The 25710-nt window shown below is 53.3% G+C and overlaps 1 protein-coding gene across 1 annotated transcript in view; it reads right to left on the reverse strand.

The window, feature by feature from the left end:
• STK11 (serine/threonine kinase 11) overlaps positions 1–25710 on the reverse strand; it is a 129451-nt gene that overhangs the window by 33351 nt on the left and 70390 nt on the right. Inside the window, exon 8 of the mRNA XM_069215850.1 lies at positions 23503–23696. Coding sequence (XP_069071951.1) covers positions 23503–23696 — 194 coding nt within the window. The remainder of the gene's footprint in view (positions 1–23502; positions 23697–25710) is intronic.

The raw sequence follows: 25710 nt of genomic DNA on the forward strand, positions 1-25710 counted from the left end.
GGACACTAGAGTCTTGAAGACTAGGTACAGAGAGTGGAGGGGGATACTAGAGTCTTGAAGACTAGGTACAGAGAGTGGAGGGGGATACTAGAGTCTTGAACGTAAGTACAGAGAGTGGAAGTATGAGGAGGGAGGACACGATTCTTGAAGACAAGGTATAGAGCGGAGGGATGGAGGAGGTAGGACACTAGAGTCTTGAAGACTAGATACAGAAAGCGGAGGGATTGGGAGGGAGGACACAAGTCTCTTGATGACTAGGTACAGAGAGCAGAGGGATGAGGCGGGAAGACACGAGTCTTGAAGACTAGGTACAGAGAGCGGAGGGATGAGGAGAGAGGACATGAGAGTCTTGCAGACTAGGTACAGAGAGTGGAGGGTTGGGGGAGGGGGACACTAGAGTCTTGAAGACTAGGTACAGAGAGCGGAGGGATGAGGGGGGCACGAGAGTCTTGAAGACTAGGTACAGAGCGGAGGGATGAGGAGGGGGACACTAGTGTCTTGCAGACTAGGTACAGAGAGCAGAGGGATGGAGGAGGGAGGACACGAGAGTCTTGATGACTAGGTACAGAGAGCGGAGGGATGGGCACACGAGTCTTGAAGACTAGTTACAGAGAGCGGAGGGATGGAGGACGCTAGAGTCTTGAAGACTAGGTACATAGAGCAGAGGGGGACACTAGAGTCTTGAAGACTAGGTACAGAGAGCGGAAGGGGACACTAGAGTCTTGAAGACTAGGTACAGAGAGTGGCGGGATGAGGAGGGAGGACACGATTCTTGAAGACAAGGTATAGAGCGGAGGGATGGAGGAGGTAGGACACTAGAGTCTTGAAGACTAGATACAGAGAGCGGAGGGATTGGGAGGGAGGACACAAGTCTCTTGATGACTAGGTACAGAGAGCAGAGGGAGGACACTAGAGTCTTGAAGACTAGGTACAGAGAGCGGAGGGATGGAGGAGGGAGAACACTGGAGTCTTGATGACTAGGTACAGAGCGTGGAGGGTTGGTGAGGGGGACGCTAGAGTCTTGTAGACTAGGTACAGAGTGGAGGGATGGAGGACGCTAGAGTCTTGAAGACTAAGTACATAGAGCAGAGGGGGACACTAGAGTCTTGAAGACTAGGTACAGAGAGCGGAGGGATGGAGGAGGGAGGACACTAGAGTCTTGAAGACTAGGTACAGAGAGCGGAGGGATGGGCACACGAGTCGTGAAGACTAGGTACAGAGAGCGGAGGGATGAGGAGGGAGGACATGAGAGTCTTGCAGACTAGGTACAGAGAGAGGAGGGTTGGTGAGGGGGACGCTAGAGTCTTGTAGACTAGGTACAGAGTGGAGGGATGAAGGACGCTAGAGTCTTGAAGACTAGGTACAGAGAGTGGAGGGATGAGGAGGGCGGACACGATTCTTGTAGACTAGGTACAGAGAGTGGAGGGATGAGGAGGGAGGACACGAGTCTCTTGAAGACTAGGTACAGAGAGCGGAGGGATGGAGGAGGGAGGACACAAGAGTCTTGAGGACTAGGTACGGAGAGCGGAGGGATGGAGGAGGACAGTAGAGTCTTGAAGACTGGGTACGGAGAGCGGAGGGATGGGAAGGGCACACGACTCTTGAAGACTAGGTACAGAGAGCGGAGGGATTGGGAGGGAGGACACTAGAGTCTTGCAGACTAGGTACAGAGAGTGGAGGGTTGGGGACGCTAGAGTCTTGAAGACTAGGTACAGAGAGCGGAGGGATGGAGGAGGACAGTACAGGCTTGAAGACAAGGTACAGAGAGCAGAGGGAGGACACTAGAGTCTTGAAGACTAGGTACAGAGAGCGGAGGGATGAGGAGAGAGGACATGAGAGTCTTGCAGACTAGGTACAGAGAGTGGAGGGTTGGGGGAGGGGGACGCTAGAGTCTTGAAGACTAGGTACAGAGAGCGGAGGGATGGAGGACGCTAGAGTCTTGAAGACTAGGTACAGAGAGCGGAAGGGGACACGAGTCTTGAAGACAAGGTACGGAGCTGAGGGAGGACACGAGAGTCTTGATGACTAGGTACAGAGAGTGGAGGGATGGGCACACGAGTCTTGAAGACTAGGTACAGAGAGCGGAGGGATGGAGGACGCTAGAGTCTTGAAGACAAGGTACATAGAGCAGAGGGGGACACTAGAGTCTTGAAGACTAGGTACAGAGAGCGGAGGGATGGGCACACGAGTCTTGAAGACTAGGTACAGAGAGCGGAGGGATGAGGAGGGAGGACACTGGAGTCTTGATGACTAGGTACAGAGAGTGGAGGGATGAGGAGGGAGGACACGAGTCTTGAAGACTCGGTATAGAGAGTGGAGGGATGGGCACACGAGTCTTGAAGACTAGGTACAGAGAGCGGAGGGATGGAGGACGCTAGAGTCTTGAAGACAAGGTACATAGAGCAGAGGGGGACACTAGAGTCTTGAAGACTAGGTACAGAGAGCGGAGGGATGGGCACACGAGTCTTGAAGACTAGGTACAGAGAGCGGAGGGATGAGGAGGGAGGACACTGGAGTCTTGATGACTAGGTACAGAGCGTGGAGGGTTGGTGAGGGGGACGCTAGAGTCTTGCAGACTAGGTACAGAGTGGAGGGATGGAGGACGCTAGAGTCTTGAAGACTAGGTACAGAGAGTGGAGGGATGAGGAGGGAGGACACGATTCTTGAAGACAAGGTACAGAGAGTGGAGGGATGAGGAGGGAGGACACTAGAGTCTTGTAGACTAGGTACAGAGAGTGGAGGGATGAGGAGGGAGGACACGAGTCTCTTGAAGACTAGGTGCAGAGGGATGAGGAGGGAGGACACTAGAGTCTTGAAGACTAGGTACAGAGAGCGGAGGGATGGAGGAGGGAGGACACTAGAGTCTTGAAGACTAGGTACAGAGAGTGGAGGGATGGGCACACGACTCTTGAAGACTAGGTACAGAGAGCGGAGGGATGAGGAGGGAGGACACTGGAGTCTTGATGACTAGGCACAGAGCGTGGAGGGTTGGTGAGGGGGACGCTAGAGTCTTGTAGACTAGGTACAGAGTGGAGGGATGGAGGACGCTAGAGTCTTGAAGACTAAGTACATAGAGCAGAGGGGGACACTAGAGTCTTGAAGACTAGGTACAGAGAGCGGAGGGATGGAGGAGGGAGGACACTAGAGTCTTGAAGACTAGGTACAGAGAGCGGAGGGATGGGCACACGAGTCGTGAAGACTAGGTACAGAGAGCGGAGGGATGAGGAGGGAGGACACTGGAGTCTTGATGACTAGGTACAGAGCGTGGAGGGTTGGTGAGGGGGACGCTAGAGTCTTGTAGACTAGGTACAGAGTGGAGGGATGAAGGACGCTAGAGTCTTGAAGACTAGGTACAGAGAGTGGAGGGATGAGGAGGGAGGACACGATTCTTGTAGACTAGGTACAGAGAGTGTAGGGATGAGGAGGGAGGACACGAGTCTCTTGAAGACTAGGTACAGAGAGTGGAGGGATGAGGAGGGAGGACACGAGTCTCTTGAAGACTAGGTACAGAGCGCAGAAGGATGAAGAGGGAGGACACTAGAGTCTTGAAGACTAGGTACAGAGAGCGGAGGGATGGAGGAGGGAGGACACTAGAGTCTTGAAGACTAGGTACAGAGAGTGGAGGGATGGGCACACGAGTCTTTAGGACTAGGTACGGAGAGCGGAGGGATGGAGGAGGACAGTAGAGTCTTGAAGACTAGGTACGGAGAGCGGAGGGATGGGAAGGGCACACGAGTCTTGAAGACAAGGTACAGAGCGGAGGGATGAGGAGGGAGGACACTAGAGTCTTGAAGACTAGGTAGAGAGAGCGGAGGGTTGGGGGAGGGGGACGCTAGAGTCTTGATGACTAGGTACAGAGAGCGGAGAGATGGAGGAGGGAGGACACTAGAGTCTTGCAGACTAGGTACAGAGAGTGGAGGGTTGGGGGAGGGGGACGCTAGAGTCTTGAAGACTAGGTACAGAGAGCGGAGGGATGAGGGGGGGCACGAGAGTCTTGAAGACTAGGTACAGAGCGGAGGGATGAGGAGGGGGACACTAGTGTCTTGCAGACTAGGTACAGAGAGCAGAGGGATGGAGGAGGGAGGACACGAGAGTCTTGATGACTAGGTACAGAGAGCGGAGGGATGGGCACACGAGTCTTGAAGACTAGGTACAGAGAGCGGAGGGATTGGGAGGGAGGACACGAGAGTCTTGCAGACTAGGTACAGAGAGTGGAGGGTTGGGGACGCTAGTCTTGAAGACTAGGTACAGAGAGCGGAGGGATGGAGGAGGACAGTAGAGGCTTGAAGACAAGGTACAGAGCGGAGGGATGAGGAGGGAGGACACTAGAGTCTTGAAGACTAGGTAGAGAGAGCGGAGGGAGGACACTAGAGTCTTGAAGACTAGCTACAGAGAGCGGAGGGTTGGGGGAGGGGGACGCTAGAGTCTTGATGACTAGGTACAGAGAGCGGAGAGATGGAGGAGGGAGGACACTAGAGTCTTGCAGACTAGGTACAGAGAGTGGAGTGTTGGGGGAGGGGGACGCTAGAGTCTTGATGACTAGGTACAGGGAGCAGAGGGATGAGGAGGGAAGACGCGAGTCTTGCAGACTAGAGAGCAGAGGGATGAGGAGGGAAGACATGAGTCTTGAAGACTAGGTACAGAGAGCGGAGGGAGGACACTAGAGTCTTGAAGACAAGGTACATAGAGCGGAGGGGGACACTAGAGTCTTGATGACTAGGTACAGAGAGCGGAGGAAGACAGTCTTGAAGACTACGTACAGAGAGTGGAAGTATGAGGAGGGAGGACACGATTCTTGAAGACAAGGTATAGAGCGGAGGGATGGAGGAGGTAGGACACTAGAGTCTTGAAGACTAGATACAGAGAGCGGAGGGATTGGGAGGGAGGACACAAGTCTCTTGATGACTAGGTACAGAGAGCAGAGGGAGGACACTAGAGTCTTGAAGACTAGGTACAGAGCGGAGGGATGAGGAGGGAGGACACAAGTCTCTTGATGACTAGGTACAGAGAGCAGAGGGATGAGGCGGGAAGACACGAGTCTTGAAGACTAGGTACAGAGAGCAGAGGGAGGACACTAGAGTCTTGAAGACTAGGTACAGAGAGCGGAGGGATGAGGAGAGAGGACATGAGAGTCTTGCAGACTAGGTACAGAGAGTGGAGGGTTGGGGGAGGGGGACGCTAGAGTCTTGAAGACTAGGTACAGAGAGCGGAGGGATGAGGGGGGGCACGAGAGTCTTGAAGACTAGGTACAGAGCGGAGGGATGAGGAGGGGGACACTAGTGTCTTGCAGACTAGGTACAGAGAGCAGAGGGATGGAGGAGGGAGGACACGAGATCTTGATGACTAGGTACAGAGAGCGGAGGGATGGGCACACGAGTCTTGAAGACTAGGTACAGAGAGCGGAGGGATGGAGGACGCTAGAGTCTTGAAGACTAGGTACAGAGAGCGGAAGGGGACACGAGTCTTGAAGACAAGGTACGGAGCTGAGGGAGGACACGAGAGTCTTGATGACTAGGTACAGAGAGTGGAGGGATGGGCACACGAGTCTTGAAGACTAGGTACAGAGAGCGGAGGGATGGAGGACGCTAGAGTCTTGAAGACAAGGTACATAGAGCAGAGGGGGACACTAGAGTCTTGAAGACTAGGTACAGAGAGCGGAGGGATGGGCACACGAGTCTTGAAGACTAGGTACAGAGAGCGGAGGGATGAGGAGGGAGGACACTGGAGTCTTGATGACTAGGTACAGAGAGTGGAGGGATGAGGAGGGAGGACACGAGTCTTGAAGACTCGGTATAGAGAGTGGAGGGATGGGCACACGAGTCTTGAAGACTAGGTACAGAGAGCGGAGGGATGGAGGACGCTAGAGTCTTGAAGACAAGGTACATAGAGCAGAGGGGGACACTAGAGTCTTGAAGACTAGGTACAGAGAGCGGAGGGATGGGCACACGAGTCTTGAAGACTAGGTACAGAGAGCGGAGGGATGAGGAGGGAGGACACTGGAGTCTTGATGACTAGGTACAGAGCGTGGAGGGTTGGTGAGGGGGACGCTAGAGTCTTGCAGACTAGGTACAGAGTGGAGGGATGGAGGACGCTAGAGTCTTGAAGACTAGGTACAGAGAGTGGAGGGATGAGGAGGGAGGACACGATTCTTGAAGACAAGGTACAGAGAGTGGAGGGATGAGGAGGGAGGACACTAGAGTCTTGTAGACTAGGTACAGAGAGTGGAGGGATGAGGAGGGAGGACACGAGTCTCTTGAAGACTAGGTGCAGAGGGATGAGGAGGGAGGACACTAGAGTCTTGAAGACTAGGTACAGAGAGCGGAGGGATGGAGGAGGGAGGACACTAGAGTCTTGAAGACTAGGTACAGAGAGTGGAGGGATGGGCACACGACTCTTGAAGACTAGGTACAGAGAGCGGAGGGATGAGGAGGGAGGACACTGGAGTCTTGATGACTAGGCACAGAGCGTGGAGGGTTGGTGAGGGGGACGCTAGAGTCTTGTAGACTAGGTACAGAGTGGAGGGATGGAGGACGCTAGAGTCTTGAAGACTAAGTACATAGAGCAGAGGGGGACACTAGAGTCTTGAAGACTAGGTACAGAGAGCGGAGGGATGGAGGAGGGAGGACACTAGAGTCTTGAAGACTAGGTACAGAGAGCGGAGGGATGGGCACACGAGTCGTGAAGACTAGGTACAGAGAGCGGAGGGATGAGGAGGGAGGACACTGGAGTCTTGATGACTAGGTACAGAGCGTGGAGGGTTGGGGGAGGGGGACACTAGAGTCTTGATGACTAGGTACAGAGAGCGGAGGGATGGAGGAAGACAGTCTTGAAGACTACGTACAGAGAGCGGAGGGATGAGGAGGGGGGACACTAGAGTCTCAATGACTAGATACAGAGCGGAGGGATGAGGAGGGAGGACACGAGTCTTGAAGACAAGGTACAGAGCGGAGGGATGAGGAGGGAGGACACTAGAGTCTTGAAGACTAGCTACAGAGAGCGGAGGGTTGGGGGAGGGGGACGCTAGAGTCTTGATGACTAGGTACAGAGAGCGGAGAGATGGAGGAGGGAGGACACTAGAGTCTTGAAGACTAGGTACAGAGAGCGGAGGGATGAGGGGGGCACGAGAGTCTTGAAGACTAGGTACAGAGCGGAGGGATGAGGAGGGGGACACTAGTGTCTTGCAGACTAGGTACAGAGAGCAGATGGAGGAGGGAGGACACGAGAGTCTTGATGACTAGGTACAGAGAGCGGAGGGATGGGCACACGAGTCTTGAAGACTAGGTACAGAGAGCGGAGGGATGGGCACACGAGTCTTGAAGACTAGGTACAGAGAGTGGAGGGATGAGGAGGGAGGACACGAGTCTTGAAGACTCGGTATAGAGAGTGGAGGGATGGGCACACGAGTCTTGAAGACTAGGTACAGAGAGCGGAGGGATGGAGGACGCTAGAGTCTTGAAGACAAGGTACATAGAGCAGAGGGGGACACTAGAGTCTTGAAGACTAGGTAGAGAGCGGAGGGATGGGCACACGAGTCTTGAAGACTAGGTACAGAGAGCGGAGGGATGGGCACACGAGTCTTGAAGACTAGGTACAGAGAGCGGAGGGATGAGGAGGGAGGACACTGGAGTCTTGATGACTAGGTACAGAGTGGAGGGATGGAGGACGCTAGAGTCTTGAAGACTAGGTACAGAGAGTGGAGGGATGAGGGAGGACACGATTCTTGAAGACAAGGTACAGAGAGTGGAGGGATGAGGAGGGAGGACACTAGAGTCTTGTAGACTAGGTACAGAGAGTGGAGGGATGAGGAGGGAGGACACGAGTCTCTTGAAGACTAGGTACAGAGTGGAGGGATGAGGAGGGAGGACACGAGTCTCTTGAAGACTAGGTACAGAGAGCAGAGGGATAATGAGGGAGGACACTAGAGTCTTGAAGACTAGGTACAGAGAGCGGAGGGATGGGCACACGAGTCGTGAAGACTAGGTACAGAGAGCGGAGGGATGAGGAGGGAGGACACTGGAGTCTTGATGACTAGGCACAGAGCGTGGAGGGTTGGTGAGGGGGACGCTAGAGTCTTGTAGACTAGGTACAGAGTGGAGGGATGGAGGACGCTAGAGTCTTGAAGACTAAGTACATAGAGCAGAGGGGGACACTAGAGTCTTGAAGACTAGGTACAGAGAGCGGAGGGATGGGCACACGAGTCGTGAAGACTAGGTACAGAGAGCGGAGGGATGAGGAGGGAGGACACTGGAGTCTTGATGACTAGGTACAGAGCGTGGAGGGTTGGTGAGGGGGACGCTAGAGTCTTGTAGACTAGGTACAGAGTGGAGGGATGAAGGACGCTAGAGTCTTGAAGACTAGGTACAGAGAGCGGAGGGTAGAGGAGGGAGGACACAAGAGTCTTGAGGACTAGGTACGGAGAGCGGAGGGATGGAGGAGGACAGTAGAGTCTTGAAGACTAGGTACGGAGAGCGGAGGGATGGGAAGGGCACACGAGTCTTGAAGTCTAGGCACAGAGAGCAGAGGGATTGGGAGGGAGGACACTAGAGTCTTGCAGACTAGGTACAGAGAGTGGAGGGTTGGGGACGCTAGAGTCTTGAAGACTAGGTACAGAGAGCGGAGGGATGGAGGAGGACAGTAGAGGCTTGAAGACCAGGTACAGAGCGGAGGGAGGACACTAGAGTCTTGAAGACTAGGTAGAGAGAACGGAGGGAGGACACTAGAGTCTTGAAGACTAGCTACAGAGAGCGGAGGGTTGGGGGAGGGGGACGCTAGAGTCTTGATGACTAGGTACAGAGAGCGGAGAGATGGAGGAGGGAGGACACTAGAGTCTTGCAGACTAGGTACAGAGAGTGGAGGGTTGGGGGAGGGGGACGCTAGAGTCTTGATGACTAGGTACAGGGAGCAGAGGGACGAGGAGGGAAGACACGAGTCTTGCAGACTAGGTAGAGAGAGCAGAGGGATGAGGAGGGAAGACATGAGTCTTGAAGACTAGGTACAGAGAGCGGAGGGAGGACACTAGAGTCTTGAAGACAAGGTACATAGAGCGGAGGGGGACACTAGAGTCTTGATGACTAGGTACAGAGAGCGGAGGGATGGAGGAAGACAGTCTTGAAGACTACGTACAGAGAGCGGAGGGATGAGGAGGGGGGACACTAGAGTCTCAATGACTAGATATAGAGCGGAGGGATGAGGAGGGAGGACACGAGTCTTGAAGACTAGGTACAGAGCGGAGGGAGGAGGGAGGACACGAGTCTTGAAGACTAGGTATAGGGAGCAGAGGGATGAGGAGGGAAGACACGAGTCTTGCAGACTAGGTAGAGAGAGCGGAGGGATGAGGAGGGAGGACACTGGAGTCTTGATGACAAGGTACAGAGAGCGGAGGGAGGACACTAGAGTCTTGCAGACTAGGTAGAGAGAGCGGAGGGAAGACACGAGTCTTGCAGACTAGGTAGAGAGAGCGGAGGGATGAGGAGGGAGGACACTAGAGTCTTGATGACAAGGTACAGAGAGCGGAGGGAGGACACTAGAGTCTTGAAGACTAGGTACAGAGAGCGGAGGGATGGAGGAGGACAGTAGAGTCTTTAAGACTAGGTACGGAGAGCGGAGGGATGAGGAGGGAGGTCACTAGGGTCTTGAAGACTAGGTAGAGAGAGCAGAGAGATGAGGAGGGAAGACACGAGTCTTGCAGACTAGGTAGAGAGAGAGGAGGGATGAGGAGGGAAGACACGAGTCTTGCAGACTAGGTAGAGAGAGCGGAGGGATGAGGAGGGAAGACACGAGTCTTGCAGACTAGGTAGAGAGAGCGGAGGGATGAGGAGGGAAGACACGAGTCTTGCAGACTATGTACAGAGAGCGGAGGGATGAGGAGGGAGGACACGAGAGTCTTGCAGACTAGGTACAGAGAGCGGAGGGATGAGGAGGGAGGACACGAGAGTCTTGGAAGACTAGCTACAGCGAACGGAGGGAAGAGGAGGGAGGACACGAGAGTCTTGCAGACTAGGTACAGAGAGCGGAGGGATGAGGAGGGAAGACACTAGAGTCTTGCAGACTAAGTACAGAGAGTGGAGGGTTGGGGAGGGGGACGCTAGAGTCTTGATGACTAGGTACAGAGAGCGGAGGGATGGAGGAGGACAGTAGAGTCTTGAAGACAAGGTACAGAGCGGAGGGATGAGGAGGGAGGACACTAGAGTCTTGAAGACTAGCTACAGAGAACGGAGGGATGAGGAGGGAGGACACGAGAGTCTTGCAGACTAGGTACAGAGAGCGGAGGGATGAGGAGGGAAGACACGAGTCTTGCAGACTAGGTAGAGAGAGCGGAGGAATGAGGAGGGAAGACACGAGTCTTGCAGACTAGGTAGAGAGAGCGGAGGGATGAGGAGGGAAGACACGAGTCTTGCAGACTAGGTAGAGAGAGCGGAGGGATGAGGAGGGAAGACACGAGTCTTGCAGACTATGTACAGAGAGCGGAGGGATGAGGAGGGAGGACACGAGAGTCTTGCAGACTAGGTACAGAGAGCGGAGGGATGAGGAGGGAGGACAGGAGAGTCTTGGAAGACTAGCTACAGCGAACGGAGGGATGAGGAGGGAGGACACGAGAGTCTTGCAGACTAGGTACAGAGAGCAGAGGGATGAGGAGGGAGGACACGAGAGTCTTGCAGACTAGGTACAGAGAGCAGAGGGATGAGGAGGGAAGACACGAGTCTTGAAGACTAGGTACAGAGAGCGGAGGGATGGAGGAGGACAGTAGAGTCTTGAAGACAAGGTACAGAGCGGAGGGATGAGGAGGGAGGACACTAGAGTCTTGCAGACTAGGTACAGAGAGTGGAGGGTTGAGGGAGGGGGACGCTAGAGTCTTGATGACTAGGTGCGGAGTGATGGGGGAGGTGACTAGAGTCTTGATGACTAGGTACAGAGCGGAGGGAGGACACTAGAGTCTTGAAGACTAGTTACAGAGCGGAGGGATGGAGGAGGGAGGACACTAGTCTTGCAGACTAGGTACAGAGAGTGGAGGGTTGGGGAGGGGGGACGCTAGAGTCTTGAAGACTAGGTACAGAGCGGAGGGATGGAGGAGGGAGGACACTAGAGTCTTGCAGACTAGGTAGAGAGAGCGGAGGGATGGAGGAGGGAGGACACTAGAGTCTTGAAGACTAGGTACAGGAAGCAGAGGGATGAAGAGGGAAGACACGAGTCTTGCAGACTAGGTAGAGAGCAGAGGGATGAGGAGGGAAGACACGAGTCTTGCAGACTAGGTAGAGAGAGCGGAGGGATGAGGAGGGAAGACACGAGTCTTGCAGACTAGGTAGAGAGAGCGGAGGGATGAGGAGGGAGGACACTAGAGTCTTGATGACAAGGTACAGAGAGCGTAGGGAGGACACTAGAGTCTTGAAGACTAGCTACAGAGAGCGGAGGGAGGACACTAGAGTCTTGAAGACAAGGTACAGAGAGCGGAGGGATGGAGGAGGACAGTAGAGTCTTGAAGACTAGGTACAGAAAGCGGAGGGATGGGGATGGGCACACGAGTCTTGCAGACTAGGTACAGAGAGTGGAGGAAGGACACGAGTCTTGAAGACTAGGTACAGAGAGCGGAGGGATGAGGAGAGAGGGCATGAGAGTCTTGCAGACTAGGTACAGAGAGTGGAGGGTTGGGGGAGGGGGACGCTAGAGTCTTGAAGACTAGGTACAGAGAGTGGAGGGGGATACTAGAGTCTTGAAGACTAGGTACAGAGAGGAAGTATGAGGAGGGAGGACACGATTCTTGAAGACAAGGTATAGAGCGGAGGGATGGAGGAGGTAGGACACTAGAGTCTTGAAGACTAGGTACAGAGAGCGGAGGGAGGACACTAGAGTCTTGAAGACTAGGTACAGAGAGCGGAGAGATGAGGAGAGAGGACACGAGTCTTGCAGACTAGGTACAGAGTGGAGGGTTGGGGAGGGGGACGCTAGAGTCTTGAAGACAAGGTACAGAGAGCGGAGGGAGGACACTAGAGTCTTGAAGACTAGGTACAGAGAGCGGAGAGATGAGGAGAGAGGACACGAGTCTTGCAGACTAGGTACAGAGAGTGGAGGGTTGGGGAGGGGGACGCTAGAGTCTTGAAGACAAGGTACAGAGCGGAGGGAGAACACAAGTCTCTTGATGACTAGGTACAGAGCGGAGGGATGAGGAGGGAAGACACGAGTCTTGCAGACTAGGTAGAGAGAGCAGAGGGAGGACACTAGAGTCTTGAAGACTAGGTACAGAGCGGAGGGATGAGGAGGGAGGAGACAAGTCTCTTGATGACTAGGTACAGAGAGCAGAGGGATGAGGAGGGAAGACACGATTCTTGAAGACTAGGTACAGAGAGCAGAGGGAGGACACTAGAGTCTTGAAGACAAGGTACATAGAGCGGAGGGGGACACTAGAGTCTTGATGACTAGGTACAGAGAGCGGAGGGATGAGGAGAGAGGACATGAGAGTCTTGCAGACTAGGTACAGAGAGCGGAGGGATGAGGAGGGAGGACACGAGAGTCTTGGAAGACTAGCTACAGCGAACGGAGGGATGAGGAGGGAGGACACGAGAGTCTTGCAGACTAGGTACAGAGAGCAGAGGGATGAGGAGGGAAGACACGAGTCTTGAAGACTAGGTACAGAGAGCGGAGGGATGGAGGAGGACAGTAGAGTCTTGAAGACAAGGTACAGAGCGGAGGGATGAGGAGGGAGGACACTAGAGTCTTGAAGACTAGCTACAGAGAGCGGAGGGATTGGGGGAGGGGGACGCTAGATTCTTGATGACTAGGTACAGAGAGCGGAGGGATGAGGAGGGAGGACACGAGAGTCTTGAAGACTAGTTACAGAGAGCGGAGGGATGAGGAGGGAGGTCACTAGGGTCTTGAAGACTAGGTACAGAGAGCAGAGGGATGAGGAGGAGGACACGAGTCTTGATGACTAGGTACAGAGAGCGGAGAGCTGGAGGAGGGAGGACAGGAGTCTTGAAGACTAGGTACAAAGAGCGGAAGGATGAGGAGGAAGGACGCTAGAGTCTTGAAGACTAGGTACAGAGAGCAGAGGGATGAGGAGGAGGACACGAGTCTTGAAGACTAGGTACAGAGAGTGGAGGGATGGGGGGGACACTAGAGTCTTGAAGACTAGGTAGAGAGAGCGGAGGGAGGACACTAGAGTCTTGAAGACTAGTTACAGAGAGCGGAGGGATGAGGAGGGAAGACACTAGAGTCTTGCAGACTAGGTACAGAGAGTGGAGGGTTGGGGGAGGGGGACGCTAGAGTCTTGATGACTAGGTACAGAGATCGGAGGGATGGAGGAGGGAGGACACTAGAGTCTTGCAGACTAGGTACAGAGAGTGGAGGGTTTGGGGAGGGGGACGCTAGAGTCTTGAAGACTAGGTACAGGGAGCAGAGGGATGAGGAGGGAAGACACGAGTCTTGCAGACCAGGTAGAGAGAGCAGAGGGATGAGGAGGGAAGACACGAGTCTTGCAGACTAGGTGGAGAGAGCGGAGGGAAGACACGAGTCTTGCAGACTAGGTACAGAGAGCGTAGGGATGAGGAGGGAGGACACTAGAGTCTTGAAGACTAGGTACAGAGAGTGGAGGGAAGACACGAGTCTTGCAGACTAGGTAGAGAGAGCAGAGGGAGGACACTAGAGTCTTGAAGACTAGGTACGGAGAGCGGAGGGATGAGGAGGGAGGTCACTAGGGTCTTGAAGACTAGGTACAGAGAGCGGAGAGATGGAGGAGGGAGGACACTAGAGTCTTGAAGACAAGGTGCAGAGAGCGGAGGGGGACACTAGAGTCTTGATGACTAGGTACAGAGAGCGGAGGGATGGAGGAGGACAGTAGAGTCTTGAAGACTAGGTACGGAGAGCGGAGGGATGAGGAGGGAGGTCACTAGGGTCTTGAAGACTAGGTACAGAGAGCGGAGAGATGGAGGAGGGAGGACACTAGAGTCTTGAAGACTAGGTACAGAGAGCAGAGGGATGAGGAGGGAGGTCACTAGGGTCTTGAAGACTAGGTACAGAGAGCAGAGGGATGAGGAGGGAGGACACTAGTCTTGAAGACTAGTTACAGAGAGCGGAGGGATGAAGGAGGGAGGACACTAGAGTCTTGATGACTAGGTACAGAGAGCGGAGTGATGGGGGAGGTGACTAGAGTCTTGAAGACAAGGTACAGAGCGGAGGGATGAGGAGGGAGGACACGAGTCTCTTGATGATGAGGTACAGAGCGGAGGGAGGACACTAGAGTCTTGCAGACTAGGTACAGGGAGCAGAAGGATGAGGAGGGAGGACACGAGTCTTGCAGACTAGGTACAGAGAGTGGAGGGTTGGGGGAGGGGGACACGAGTCTTGCAGACTAGGTACAGGGAGCAGAGGGATGAGGAGGGAAGACACGAGTCTTGCAGACTAGGTAGAGAGAGCAGAGGGATGAGGAGGGAAGACACGAGTCTTGCAGACTAGGTGGAGAGAGCGGAGGGATGAGGAGGGAAGACACGAGTCTTGCAGACTAGGTAGAGAGAGCGGAGGGAGAACACTAGAGTCTTGAAGACTAGGTACAGAAAGCGGAGGGATGGGGAGGGGCACACGAGTCTTGAAGACTAGGTACAGAGAGTGGAGGAAGGACACAAGTCTTGAAGACTACGTACAGAGAGCGGAGGGATGAGGAGGGGGGACACTAGAGTCTCAATGACTAGGTACAGAGCGGGGGGATGAGGAGGGGGGACACTAGAGTCTTGCAGACTAGGTACAGAGAGTGGAGGGTTGGGGAGGGGTACGCTAGAGTCTTGCAGACTAGGTACAGTGAGTGGAGGGTTGGGGGGGACGCTAGAGTCTTGATGACTAGGTACAGAGAGCGGAGGGATGAGGAGGGGGGCACGAGAGTCTTGCAGACTAGGTACAGAGCGGAGGGATGGAGGAGGGAGGACACTAGAGTCTTGCAGACTAGGTACAGAGAGTGGAGGGTTGGGGGAGGGGGGCGCTACAGTCTTGATGACAAGGTACAGAGCGGAGGGATGGAGGAGGGAGGACACTAGAGTCTTGCAGACTAGGTACAGAGAGCAGAGAGATGGAGGATGGAGGACACGAGTCTTGAAGACTAGTTACAGAGAGCGGAGGGATGAGGAGGGAGGTCACTAGGGTCTTGAAGACTAGGTACAGAGAGCGGAGAGCTGGAGGAGGGAGGACAGGAGTCTTGAAGACTAGGTACAAAGAGCGGAAGGATGAGGAGGAAGGAAGCTAGAGTCTTGAAGACTAGGTACAGAGAGTGGAGGGATGGGGGGACACTAGAGTCTTGATGACAAGGTACAGAGAGCGGAGGGAGGACACTAGAGTCTTGAAGACTAGGTAGAGAGAGCGGAGGGAGGACACTAGAGTCTTGAAGACTAGTTACAGAGAGCGGAGGGATGAGGAGGGAAGACACTAGAGTCTTGCAGACTAAGTACAGAGAGTGGAGGGTTGGGGAGGGGGACGCTAGAGTCTTGATGACTAGGTACAGAGAGCGGAGGGATGGAGGAGGACAGTAGAGTCTTGAAGACAAGGTACAGAGCGGAGGGATGAGGAGGGAGGACACTAGAGTCTTGAAGACTAGCTACAGAGAGCGGAGGGATTGGGGGAGGGGGACGCTAGAGTCTTGCAGACTAGGTACAGAGAGTGGAGGGTTGAGGGAGGGGGACGCTAGAGTCTTGATGACTAGGTACAGAGAGCGGAGGGATGAGGAGGGAGGACACTAGAGTCTTGAAGACTAGTTACAGAGAGCGGAGGGATGAGGAGGGAGGACAGGAGTCTTGAAGACTAGGTACAAAGAGCGGAAGGATGAGGAGGAAGGACGCTAGAGTCTTGAAGACTAGGTACAGAGAGCAGAGGGATGAGGAGGAGGACACGAGTCTTGAAGACTAGGTACAGAGACTGGAGGGATGGGGGGACACTAGAGTCTTGATGACAAGGTACAGAGAGCGGAGGGAGGACACTAGAGTCTTGAAGACTAGGTAGAGAGAGCGGAGGGAAGACACTAGAGTCTTGAAGACTAGTTACAGAGAGCGGAGGGATGAGGAGGGAAGACACTAGAGTCTTGCAGACTAGGTACAGAGAGTGGAGGGTTTGGGGAGGGGGACGCTAGAGTCTTGAAGACTAGGTACAGGGAGCAGAGGGATGAGGAGGGAAGACACGAGTCTTGCAGACTAGGTAGAGAGAGCGGAGGGATGAGGAGGGAGGACACTAGAGTCTTGATGACAAGGTACAGAGAGCGGAGGGAGGACACTAGAGTCTTGAAGACAAGGTACAGAAAGCGGAGGGATGGGGAGGGGCACACGAGTCTTGAAGACTAGGTACAGAGAGTGGAGGAAGGACACGAGTCTTGAAGACTACGTACAGAGAGCGGAGGGATGAGGAGGGGGGGACACTAGAGTCTCAATGACTAGGTACAGAGCGGAGGGATGAGGAGGGAGGACACGAGTCTTGATGACAAGGTACAGAGAGCGGAGGGAGGACAATAGAGTCTTGAAGACTAGGTACAGAGAGCGGAGGGATGAGGAGGGGGGCACGAGAGTCTTGAAGACTAGGTACAGAGCAGAGGGATGAGGAGGGGGACACTAGTGTCTTGCAGACTAGGTACAGAGAGCAGAGGGATGGAGGAGGGAGGACACTAGGGTCTTGATGACTAGGTACAGAGCAGAGGGATGAGGAGGACGACACTGGAGTCTTGAAGACTAGGTACAGAGAGCGGTGGGATGAGGAGGGAGGACACGAGTCTCTTGAAGACTAGGTACAGAGAGAGGAGGGAGGACACGAGAGTCTTGAAGACTAGGTACACAGAGTGGAGGGGGACACGAGTCTTGAAGACTAGGTAGAGAGAGCAGAGGGATGGAGGAGGGAGGACACAAGTCTTGCAGACTAGGTAGAGAGAGCGGAGGGATGAGGAGGGAAGACACGAGTCTTGCAGACTAGGTACAGAGAGCGGAGAGATGGAGGAGGGAGGACACTAGAGTCTTGAAGACTAGGTACAGAGAGTGGAGGGATGGAGGACGCTAGAGTCTTGAAGATTAGGTACAGAGAGCGGAGGGGGACACTAGAGTCTTGAAGACTAGGTACAGAGAGCGGAGGGAAGAGGAGGGAGGACACAAGAGTTGAGGACTAGGTACGGAGAGCGGAGGGATGGGAGGGGCATACGAGTCTTGAAGACTAGGCACAGAGTGCAGAGAGATGGAGGAGGGAGGACACTAGAGTCTTGAAGACTAGGTACAAAGAGCGGAAGGATGAGGAGGAAGGATGCTAGAGTCTTGAAGACTAGGTACAGTGAGCAGAGGGATGGAGGAGGGAGGACACTAGAGTCTTGAAGTCTAGGTACAGAGAGCGGAGGGAGGACACTAGAGTCTTGAAGACTTGGTACAGAGAGCGGAGGGATAAGGAGGGAGGACACGAGTCTTGAAAACTAGGTACAGAGAGCAGAGGGATGAGGAGGAGGACACGAGTCTTGAAGACTAGGTACAGCGAGCGCAGGGATGGGGAGGGAGGACACTAGCGTCTTGTAGACTACGTACAGAGTGGCGGGATGAGGAGGGGGACACTAGAGTCTTGAAGGCTAGGTACAGAGAGCGGAGGAGGATAGAGTCTTGAAGACTAGGTACAGAGAGCAGAGGGATGGGGAGGGGCACACGAGTCTTGAAGACTAGGTACAGAGAGTGGAGGGAGGTCACTAGAGTCTTGAAGACTAGGTACAGAAAGTGGAAGGATGAGGAGGGAGGACGCTAGTCTTGAAGACTAGGTACAGTGAGCGGAGGGAGGACACGAGTCTTGAAAACTAGGTACAGAGAGCAGAGGGATGAGGACGACACGAGTCTTGAAGACTAGGTACAGCGAGCGCAGGGATGGGGAGGGAGGACACTAGCGTCTTGTAGACTATGTACAGAGTGGAGGGATGAGGAGGGGGACACTAGAGTTGCAGACTAGGTACAAAGAGCGGAGGGATGGCGAGGGAGAAGAGTTTGGTGATGAATACAGATGAGAATAGTAATATATGTCTATCATTGTACTTTTCAAGACAGTGGTGGGACTGGAGTCTCAATGAACAGCAAGCTTTCTGATGAGATAAGTCTCTGAGGTTTCTTCTCTTGTTCTGCTTCATCACTTAGTGTTACTGGCTTTTGTGTTTCCAGTGACTGAGCCTCATGCCCAGGAACAGCCATTAACTCTCTTAGCTGCGTTACAGGGTCGTTTAATATTTTTGTGGGCTGGGTTCCCTGTACTGACAGCAGCTGCCTCCTCTGCTCAGCCTCAGCCTCCTGCCATCTAGCCATTGCTGGCTGAGCTCCCTGTACCGACAGCAGCTCCCTCCTCTGCTCAGCCTCAGTGTCGGCCTCCTGCCATCTAGCCACTGCTGACTGAGCTCCCTCCTCTGCTCAGCGTCATCCTCCCGCCATCTAGCCACTGCTGACTGAGCTCCCTGTACAGGCAATAGCTGTTTTCTCTGCTCAAGTCTGTCCAGTACTGCGTGACCTCCCTGCACAAGTAGCAGCTGTCTCCTGTGCTCAGCACCAGCCTCCTGCCATTTATCTGCTGTTGACTGAGCTCCCTGCACAGGTGGCAGCTTCCTAATCTGCTCAGTGAGCCTCCTGCCATCTATCTGCTGTTGACTGAGCTCCCTGCACAGGTGGCAGCTTCCTTATCTGCTCAGTGAGCCTCCTGACATCTACCTGCTGTTGACGGAGCTCCCTGCACAGGAGAAGCCGCTTCCTCTGCTCAGCGCTTGCGTCAGGCAGCCTAACCCCCTGTTGGCTCAGCTTCCTGCACTGGCACCGACGCTTCAAGGTCCTCTGTTGAAACGCAGCTCTCATGCCTGCTCACACCATCTCCTGACTGCCTCCAGCTCTTTCCTCGCTCTCCTGCAGCCTGTCTCCTGCTGACTGAGCTCCCTGCAGATGAAGCAGCTCCCTCTGCTCAGCATCTGTATCCTTCAATCCATTGCCTACTGACTGAGCTCCCTGCAGCTCCCTCCTTTGTTCAGCATAGTCTCCTGTTGTGTGCCTCATGTTGACTGAGCTCCCTGCAGATTTAAGAGTTCCCTCCTCTCCTGAGCTTGTCTCTTGCAGTCTATCGTCTGCTGACTGAGCTCCATGCAGCTCCCTCCTTTGATCAGCATCTGCCTCCTGCTGACTGAGCTCCCTGAAGATTCAGTAGCTCCCTCCTTTGATCAGCATCTGCCTCCTGCTGATTGAGCTCCCTGAAGATTCAGTAGCTCCCTCCTTTGATCAACATCTGCCTCCTGCAGTCTGCCTCCTGCTGATTGAGCTCCCTGAAGATTCAGTAGCTCCCTCCTTTGATCAGCATCTGCCTCCTGCAGTCTGCCTCCTGCTGACTGAGCTCCCTGAAGATTCAGTAACTCCCTCCTCTGCTCAGTATCTGCCTCAAGAGCTGCTTCCTGCTCTTTGACTTCTGGGAGCGGATATTCTTCTGCAGACAGCTGCTCCCCTTGCTCAGCTTTCCCTCTAGACCAGATCCCAAGGATCTGATATCCCTCATCACCTAAGAAGCAAAGAACAAATGGGCATTACAAGCTGCTCCATGGAAAGGCATCATTTTAGAAGTGGTGCTTGAGAGCCACACAAACAAGTCAAGTAACGAGTCCTGCCCTAGGACAGCACTTCTTGAACACTTAGGACACTGTGCGTAGGCCAGTGCTTCACGACCTCTGCGCTGGCCTCGACCTCCCCCACTGCCCTTCTTACAGGAGGCAGGTTTAGATTCTTACCATAGACAGGTTAATTATAGATGCTGGTTTTAAAACGTCGCAGCACAGATCCAACCAGGGACTGGGCTCCTTGAAATGAGTGACTCGGCAGCCTAGGATGGGCCCCAGGTTCAGAATAACCTCTGCTTCACATGCGGCAAGTAGAGTTCCTGGCTTGGGCCAGCAGACCTTTAAAAGTCTGCCGTCTGGGACCTCCTGTAAGTCCTCAGCTGTAGCATACATCCCCAAGAGTACAGATACCTTTACACACCTCTTTAGCTGCCTGTTGGCAAGACCTGCAGTCTACAATACCCTACAGAGGTGGCTTTGGACCAGCCCCTTTCCCACGGATGAGATGGGTTTGTAGTCCACCTCGGTTCCTTAGTCGCTATTCAATGGCTCTCCTCCCTATTCTTGTTTCTGTTATGCCCACTTCCATTTCAGTCTCACAATGTTCTGACTGGTTGACTTCTATTCTTCCACTGTTGATGTTTACTTTAAGGGAGCTCATAACAATTGAACACCCTAAGGAAGATCAAACCCTTCCTGCCCCCCCTCATGACTTTAAGCTAGTGGTCCAATCCCAAATCATCCCAGGATTAGATTGCGGGAGTGCTACTCTTGCAGGCTTATGCAAAGTAAAGCTGGCTCCGTTAAAGGCCAATTTGTACTCCCATGCGAGGCTCATAAGAGGATCCAGAGGTGCTGACCACATTACTCCAGTCCGCCAACATCTAAAATGGCTCTCGTCTGAAGCAAGAACCTGACTGAAGATTGTCGGCAAGACACACAACAGCTTTCACTATAACACTCCTATCAACCAGTTGCTCCTTAAGAAGCACAAACTCCCTGTTGAAATCTCAGAAATTTAACATGAAGAAAACTTACAAACGCTCCTTTTCTGGCTGTGCTCCAAGAATATGGAACGCATTACCTCCTGAAACCAAAACAAACCCCTCGATTACCTCCTTCCAAAAAGAGGTAAAAAGGCTTCTGATGCACACATTCCTTTATCAGGAGACTTGAAGCCTCTCAGCGTGTCCATCTTCTGGAGGATTACTCAGACCCTGGAGCTGCCCTGTTCGATATACTAGGTTTGCTTGGTCCCTGCCTACTCATTTCTGACTGCACTTTCCTGATCTTGGTCCCGCCTGCTGATTGATATATTGTATGTGTGTTGCTCCCTGCTGTTCCTTCTTAATGTGTTTGCTCATTCCCTTCCTATGTCTGAATGACCAGACTGCATTATGTACAGCGTTCCGATACCCAGGCAGGTCATGTTCGTGCTATACAAGTCTCGAATAAATACCTTTTCTTTCAGTTTTCCATGGACTGCATGTGTTTTCCTGCTCTTTAGCCCTTGAGGCCCACCTACCCTTCCTTGTGGCTTTCCCCGCCTGGTCCATTATTGTCCAGACCCACCAAGCTTTTTAAAAAAAACAAATTATGTTTTACTATGAAGCGGTAGCAGACAAAATAAAAGCAAAAAGTTTAACTTGCGTATCTTTTACAAGAGATAACTAAAGGTAGAACTGTTTTTCGTTCATTGCAGAGTGGCAGTAGTTTAAATGTGGGTGAGAACCAGGCGGGGAAACAAACTTTCTAGACGGCTGCTGTTCTGTAACCAGTTTTGTGCCCACATAAGCTGGTGCCCGTGTCCCCATTGGCTCACTGCAGGGCCCTATGCGCACAGTTATGGTAAAACTAATGACACCTAAAGCAACATTAGCAACCATGAGCCCGTACTTTAACCCACCAGTTCACGGAATACCCAAACACGCCTAGAACCTTGCTTTCCCTCGAATGACCCCAAATGCAGCTGCACACAGAGAGTAAGTTGCATGTCACACACAACCATATAAACACAGAGGCACGCCATAAACATGTGTAGTGGTCCCGGTGCTGCACATTAGTCTAAGGTCAGTCATGGACAATGCAAGTATGGATTTATACAGTGTCAAAACCAAGGTCGGGGGGGGCAATTGATCAGTTTTCAGTACTCCCTCTTTACCACAGTGCCTTCATTCTTCCTAGGCTCGCTCTCCGTCAGCCTGCTCCACCATTCACTACAATCGCACTCTCCTCCCGCATAGTAGCTTTCTTGGAATGGTCTTCTCAAACTAAAAGAAAAAGCATTGCACGGCAGCTGCCTACACATACATGCAAACTCACTGGCAGCCACTGTGGATATATATATATATATTTTTTTTAAACATTTGTGTGATGCGAAAGAAAACAAGCACTGGCTGGGAGCCAATTGCTCAGCACCTGGATTTTACTGAAGCAAACTATTGGCTTTGCCAATGCTTGAGGACAAAGCAGGCACGCACTGACCGATTCAATGACTAATGGTGGGATGATTGCAAAGAGTGACTAAAAAGCACCTAGATGGAGCTTATTTTCTGCTGCTTCCAGTTCGACCCTGCTAGACTGGCTTACAATTACATAGCTATGATCAACCTTGTCCCAACTTGCAGGACATTCCAGGAAAGCCTTCCTAAGACAAAGAGCTCAGGGCTGCAGGCCTAGACCGGCACACTCCAGGCCATAGGCTGCCAGAGCCCAAGACCTCCAACACTTCCAGGAGTAGACTGTGCTGGAGGAGAGGTGACGTGGGAATGGAGCAGAGAGCCTAGGAGAGCAGGGGACAACTTCCGAAACTAGGAGAAAAGAATGGAGAATAAGCCGGAAGGATGGAGGAGACGCAGAGGAGTGGAGAAACAACAGCACACAGAGGGAGGGGAGCTGGGACGAGATGTACTGCATGGCAAGGACCGCTCAGCAGCGCAGATCACGCTGCTCCTTGGGGAAGTCAGCGCCTTCCTAGAAACCTTTGTTCCCGCCACTTCTCTGAAAGGCGTGGGCTGCTGTGAGGAACAGCTCTTGTATGAAGCAAAGGACAGCAGTCCTGGGCGCGGAGGGGAAGTGTCACAGAAAAAAAAAACGGAGTCAGTGCGGAACAACTTTAGTTTGGCCACAATTGTGGGAGACAGCTGTGTTTCCTGTTCTTGTTTGACTTTCTCTGCTCTTAACAGCACCGGCGGGGGAGTAGGCCAACTAGGCGATTCACTGGACAAAGTTCTTCAGAAGGTGCACCTGGACCGCCAACAGCAGCTTGGAGGACATCAAGAAACTATGTGGCGGTTTCTTTTCTGTACCTTGAAGCCACTATTGAAGAATGGACTGTGTGAGCCAAGCTTAATATTGTTGAATGGGTGCGCCATGGTGAAAGATGTTCAGCGACAAGAGGTTTCCTCCACTGAGGAGGCTTACTGCCCATCACATTGCTTTCACAGCAGTGTATTTGTGACTGTAGGTATGTCACAAGTCTATAGCACATTCTAGAGCAGAGAACTGGCTCTGAACTGCTCCCAAGCACCTCCGACAGGAGGCAGACTTGTGGTGGACAAAGGAAACGTATAGTTGCACTTGCAGCTGCCGACATTCGACTACATCAGGACTTCAGCACGACATCTCCGACATGGCGACCTATGAAAGATGAAGGCCAAGCAGAAGACTACTTGCGGCAACTTAAAGAGTGAGGCCAAAACCAACAAGGCCTATAAAAGCTTGCTGACGCCATCTCACTGCAGTGCAGATGGAGGGGAGACCAGCTTCAGTGCATGCGGTTAGCCAAGATGTTTCCTTCAGCCGATATAAGCCTCATGCACACATCCTTCCACAGACTCCCAATACCATCATGAGCTAAACTGCTGCCTCAGGAAAAATGACAACCACATCAGCCGGCTCTTGACAGGAGACCGTCAGGCCCAGAGACTCCCAGCCCCGACTCTCACCTGGCACTGTGAAGTCCTGAGTGAAGATAATCTCATCCTCCAAGTCAAACAGCTCCTCGTCTTCCTCCTCTGTGTACCCGTGCAGATCTTCTAGGTATGGCACCACAGTCATACTACGCCACCGGTCCCTTGTCTCTGGGCTGGGGGGGATGGGGACACATGCTTCTGCCTGCGGGTGTTTTTTCCGAAACCAGCTGTAGATAGGATGAGTAACAACAAATAATTCACTGAGAAAGTACTCAAAATATCAGCCAACACTCAGCAGCATTAGTAGGTGTGATCCAGGTCCTAGACTACTCCACACCTAGGTAACCGTGGCACAGCTCTTCAGCATGGACCAATCCTTAAGCTTCCACAGATGGCCACCAGCCACCTATGTTCATGTGACCTATGGCTGCACCTCCCCTAAGGCCAATTGTCCAATATACTGCCACCACATCCTATGTCCTGCTGCTCCATCTGCTGCCATCAGGCTATATGCTGTGGTGTTCATATCTTATCAGCCGTATATGGTGGGGGCTGCACCGCAGGGAAGCACCTTTACCCTGGGCACCGGCAGAGAGCTGCCCTTCACCCAAGTCTTTAATCCAGCACAAGGGGTGCAAAGCCCCAGGCTCTTGCAATGACATGCATGAGGTAACACAGGAGGAGTCGGTCTCCCACCCTGACACAAACACAGGACACCACTGCTTCACAACCTGCAGCATCCGGAGCCTGGGTCCTGACTGGCGCCAGGAGTCTGGCATAAAATGTTGATGTGCGTGTTAGGGGGTGAGGAGGAGGGGGTGGTGGGGTGTAGTCTCATTGCCTCTTCCTCTCCAGATGCGCCTCAGTGTCTACAGTCACACTCCCACTGCCCCCACCATCTCACATTAGACACCAGGGCTATGGTAGCTATGGCTGATCAAATGAAGTGTGACACTCAGAGGAAAGGAGGTGGTTGCTATGGAAACGGTGTGCTGACGCAGCGCAGCATCTCTCATCCAGGTCCAAGACTGGAGAGCTGGGCACTGATGGGAACAGAGGCAGTGCTCACCCAGCATCCCAGCTCCCCTCGCCCTGTACAGTAGTTGAAAGGCAGGCAAAGCTAGGAAGTAAAAGGAGAGGCAGAGCCCACCCGAAGCCTTGGCCACTGACGCAGTCTAGCACAGAGCCAGGATGAACAGAAATAACTGCAGGCCTGGAAAGAGCTGCTCTGACTCACCCTGAAATGAAGATGTCCTAGTCCAACCAGAAAGCTCAAAACAAGCCATTCTCTGGCACTTCAAACCCATCCTGATCTTGAAAAGACCTCCATTAGGAGAAACAGGAACCCCAAAGTATATCCCAGGTGGGCCTGAGACCCCTGCCACTGACTCCTATCCTCCCTTCCGGGGTTAGAGCAACAGAATGAGGTACCCCCACTCCTGGCCGCTCGTACATGTCAGTGCACAGCTCCTCGGCAGTTGCCCTACTTCTCTCATCCCACTCTACCTACGGCGGGCTCCCTGGAGGCACCTGTCAGTGGGGCTGGCAGTCTGCGATGACGCACATGCTCCAGAAATTAATCTCAACGTACCACACTGGTGGGTTTGTGCAGGAAGGGAGGGCTCACGCCAGAGAGGTGCATGGATCTCATACAGGGGGAAGCAGAGAGAGAGGCTGACGCGGAGCATGGGATGGAGGGGGGGCCATAAGTTAGAAGTGGTTAAGTGGCTGACACTATGGAGAGGAGAGAGATAGCAAAAGAGGAAGCAAAGTAGGGTAGATGCTGGCAGCTTACACCAGAGAAAGGAAGCACATGCAGCAGCCTCAACATCAGGGAGAGGTGGGTGGTCTGGGCACACTCCACAAGAGATGAATGGGTGTTAGGGGCTCAAACCTGAAGCAAGTGGGCAGGCAGGTAGAGAGTTAGTTAGGAGCTCACACTATAAACTTGGGTGGAGAGGCAAGTTGCCTGCCTTGTGCTCAAACTGATAAGTGGATGGGTGCGGCTAGTATCTGGAGATGTGGGTGACTTGGGTCTGGCAGCATAGCGGACAACAAGGAGAGTTGGCTGGGGACTTGATTAGTGGGCCAACTGATGGAAGAGGATGATAGCTGCTCAAACCAGGAAGAGGTGCGCAAGAGGGGCTGGACGCTAGGTCAAGGCAGGCAGCCGGAAGGGGCAGGTCTGGCACCACACGGGGCTGGTGGTTTCCAACATCCTGTAAGAAGGATAGGCTAGCA

The sequence above is a fragment of the Pleurodeles waltl genome, chromosome 12, assembly GCF_031143425.1.
Source record: "Pleurodeles waltl isolate 20211129_DDA chromosome 12, aPleWal1.hap1.20221129, whole genome shotgun sequence".
In the NCBI taxonomy this organism is placed as follows: domain Eukaryota; kingdom Metazoa; phylum Chordata; class Amphibia; order Caudata; family Salamandridae; genus Pleurodeles; species Pleurodeles waltl.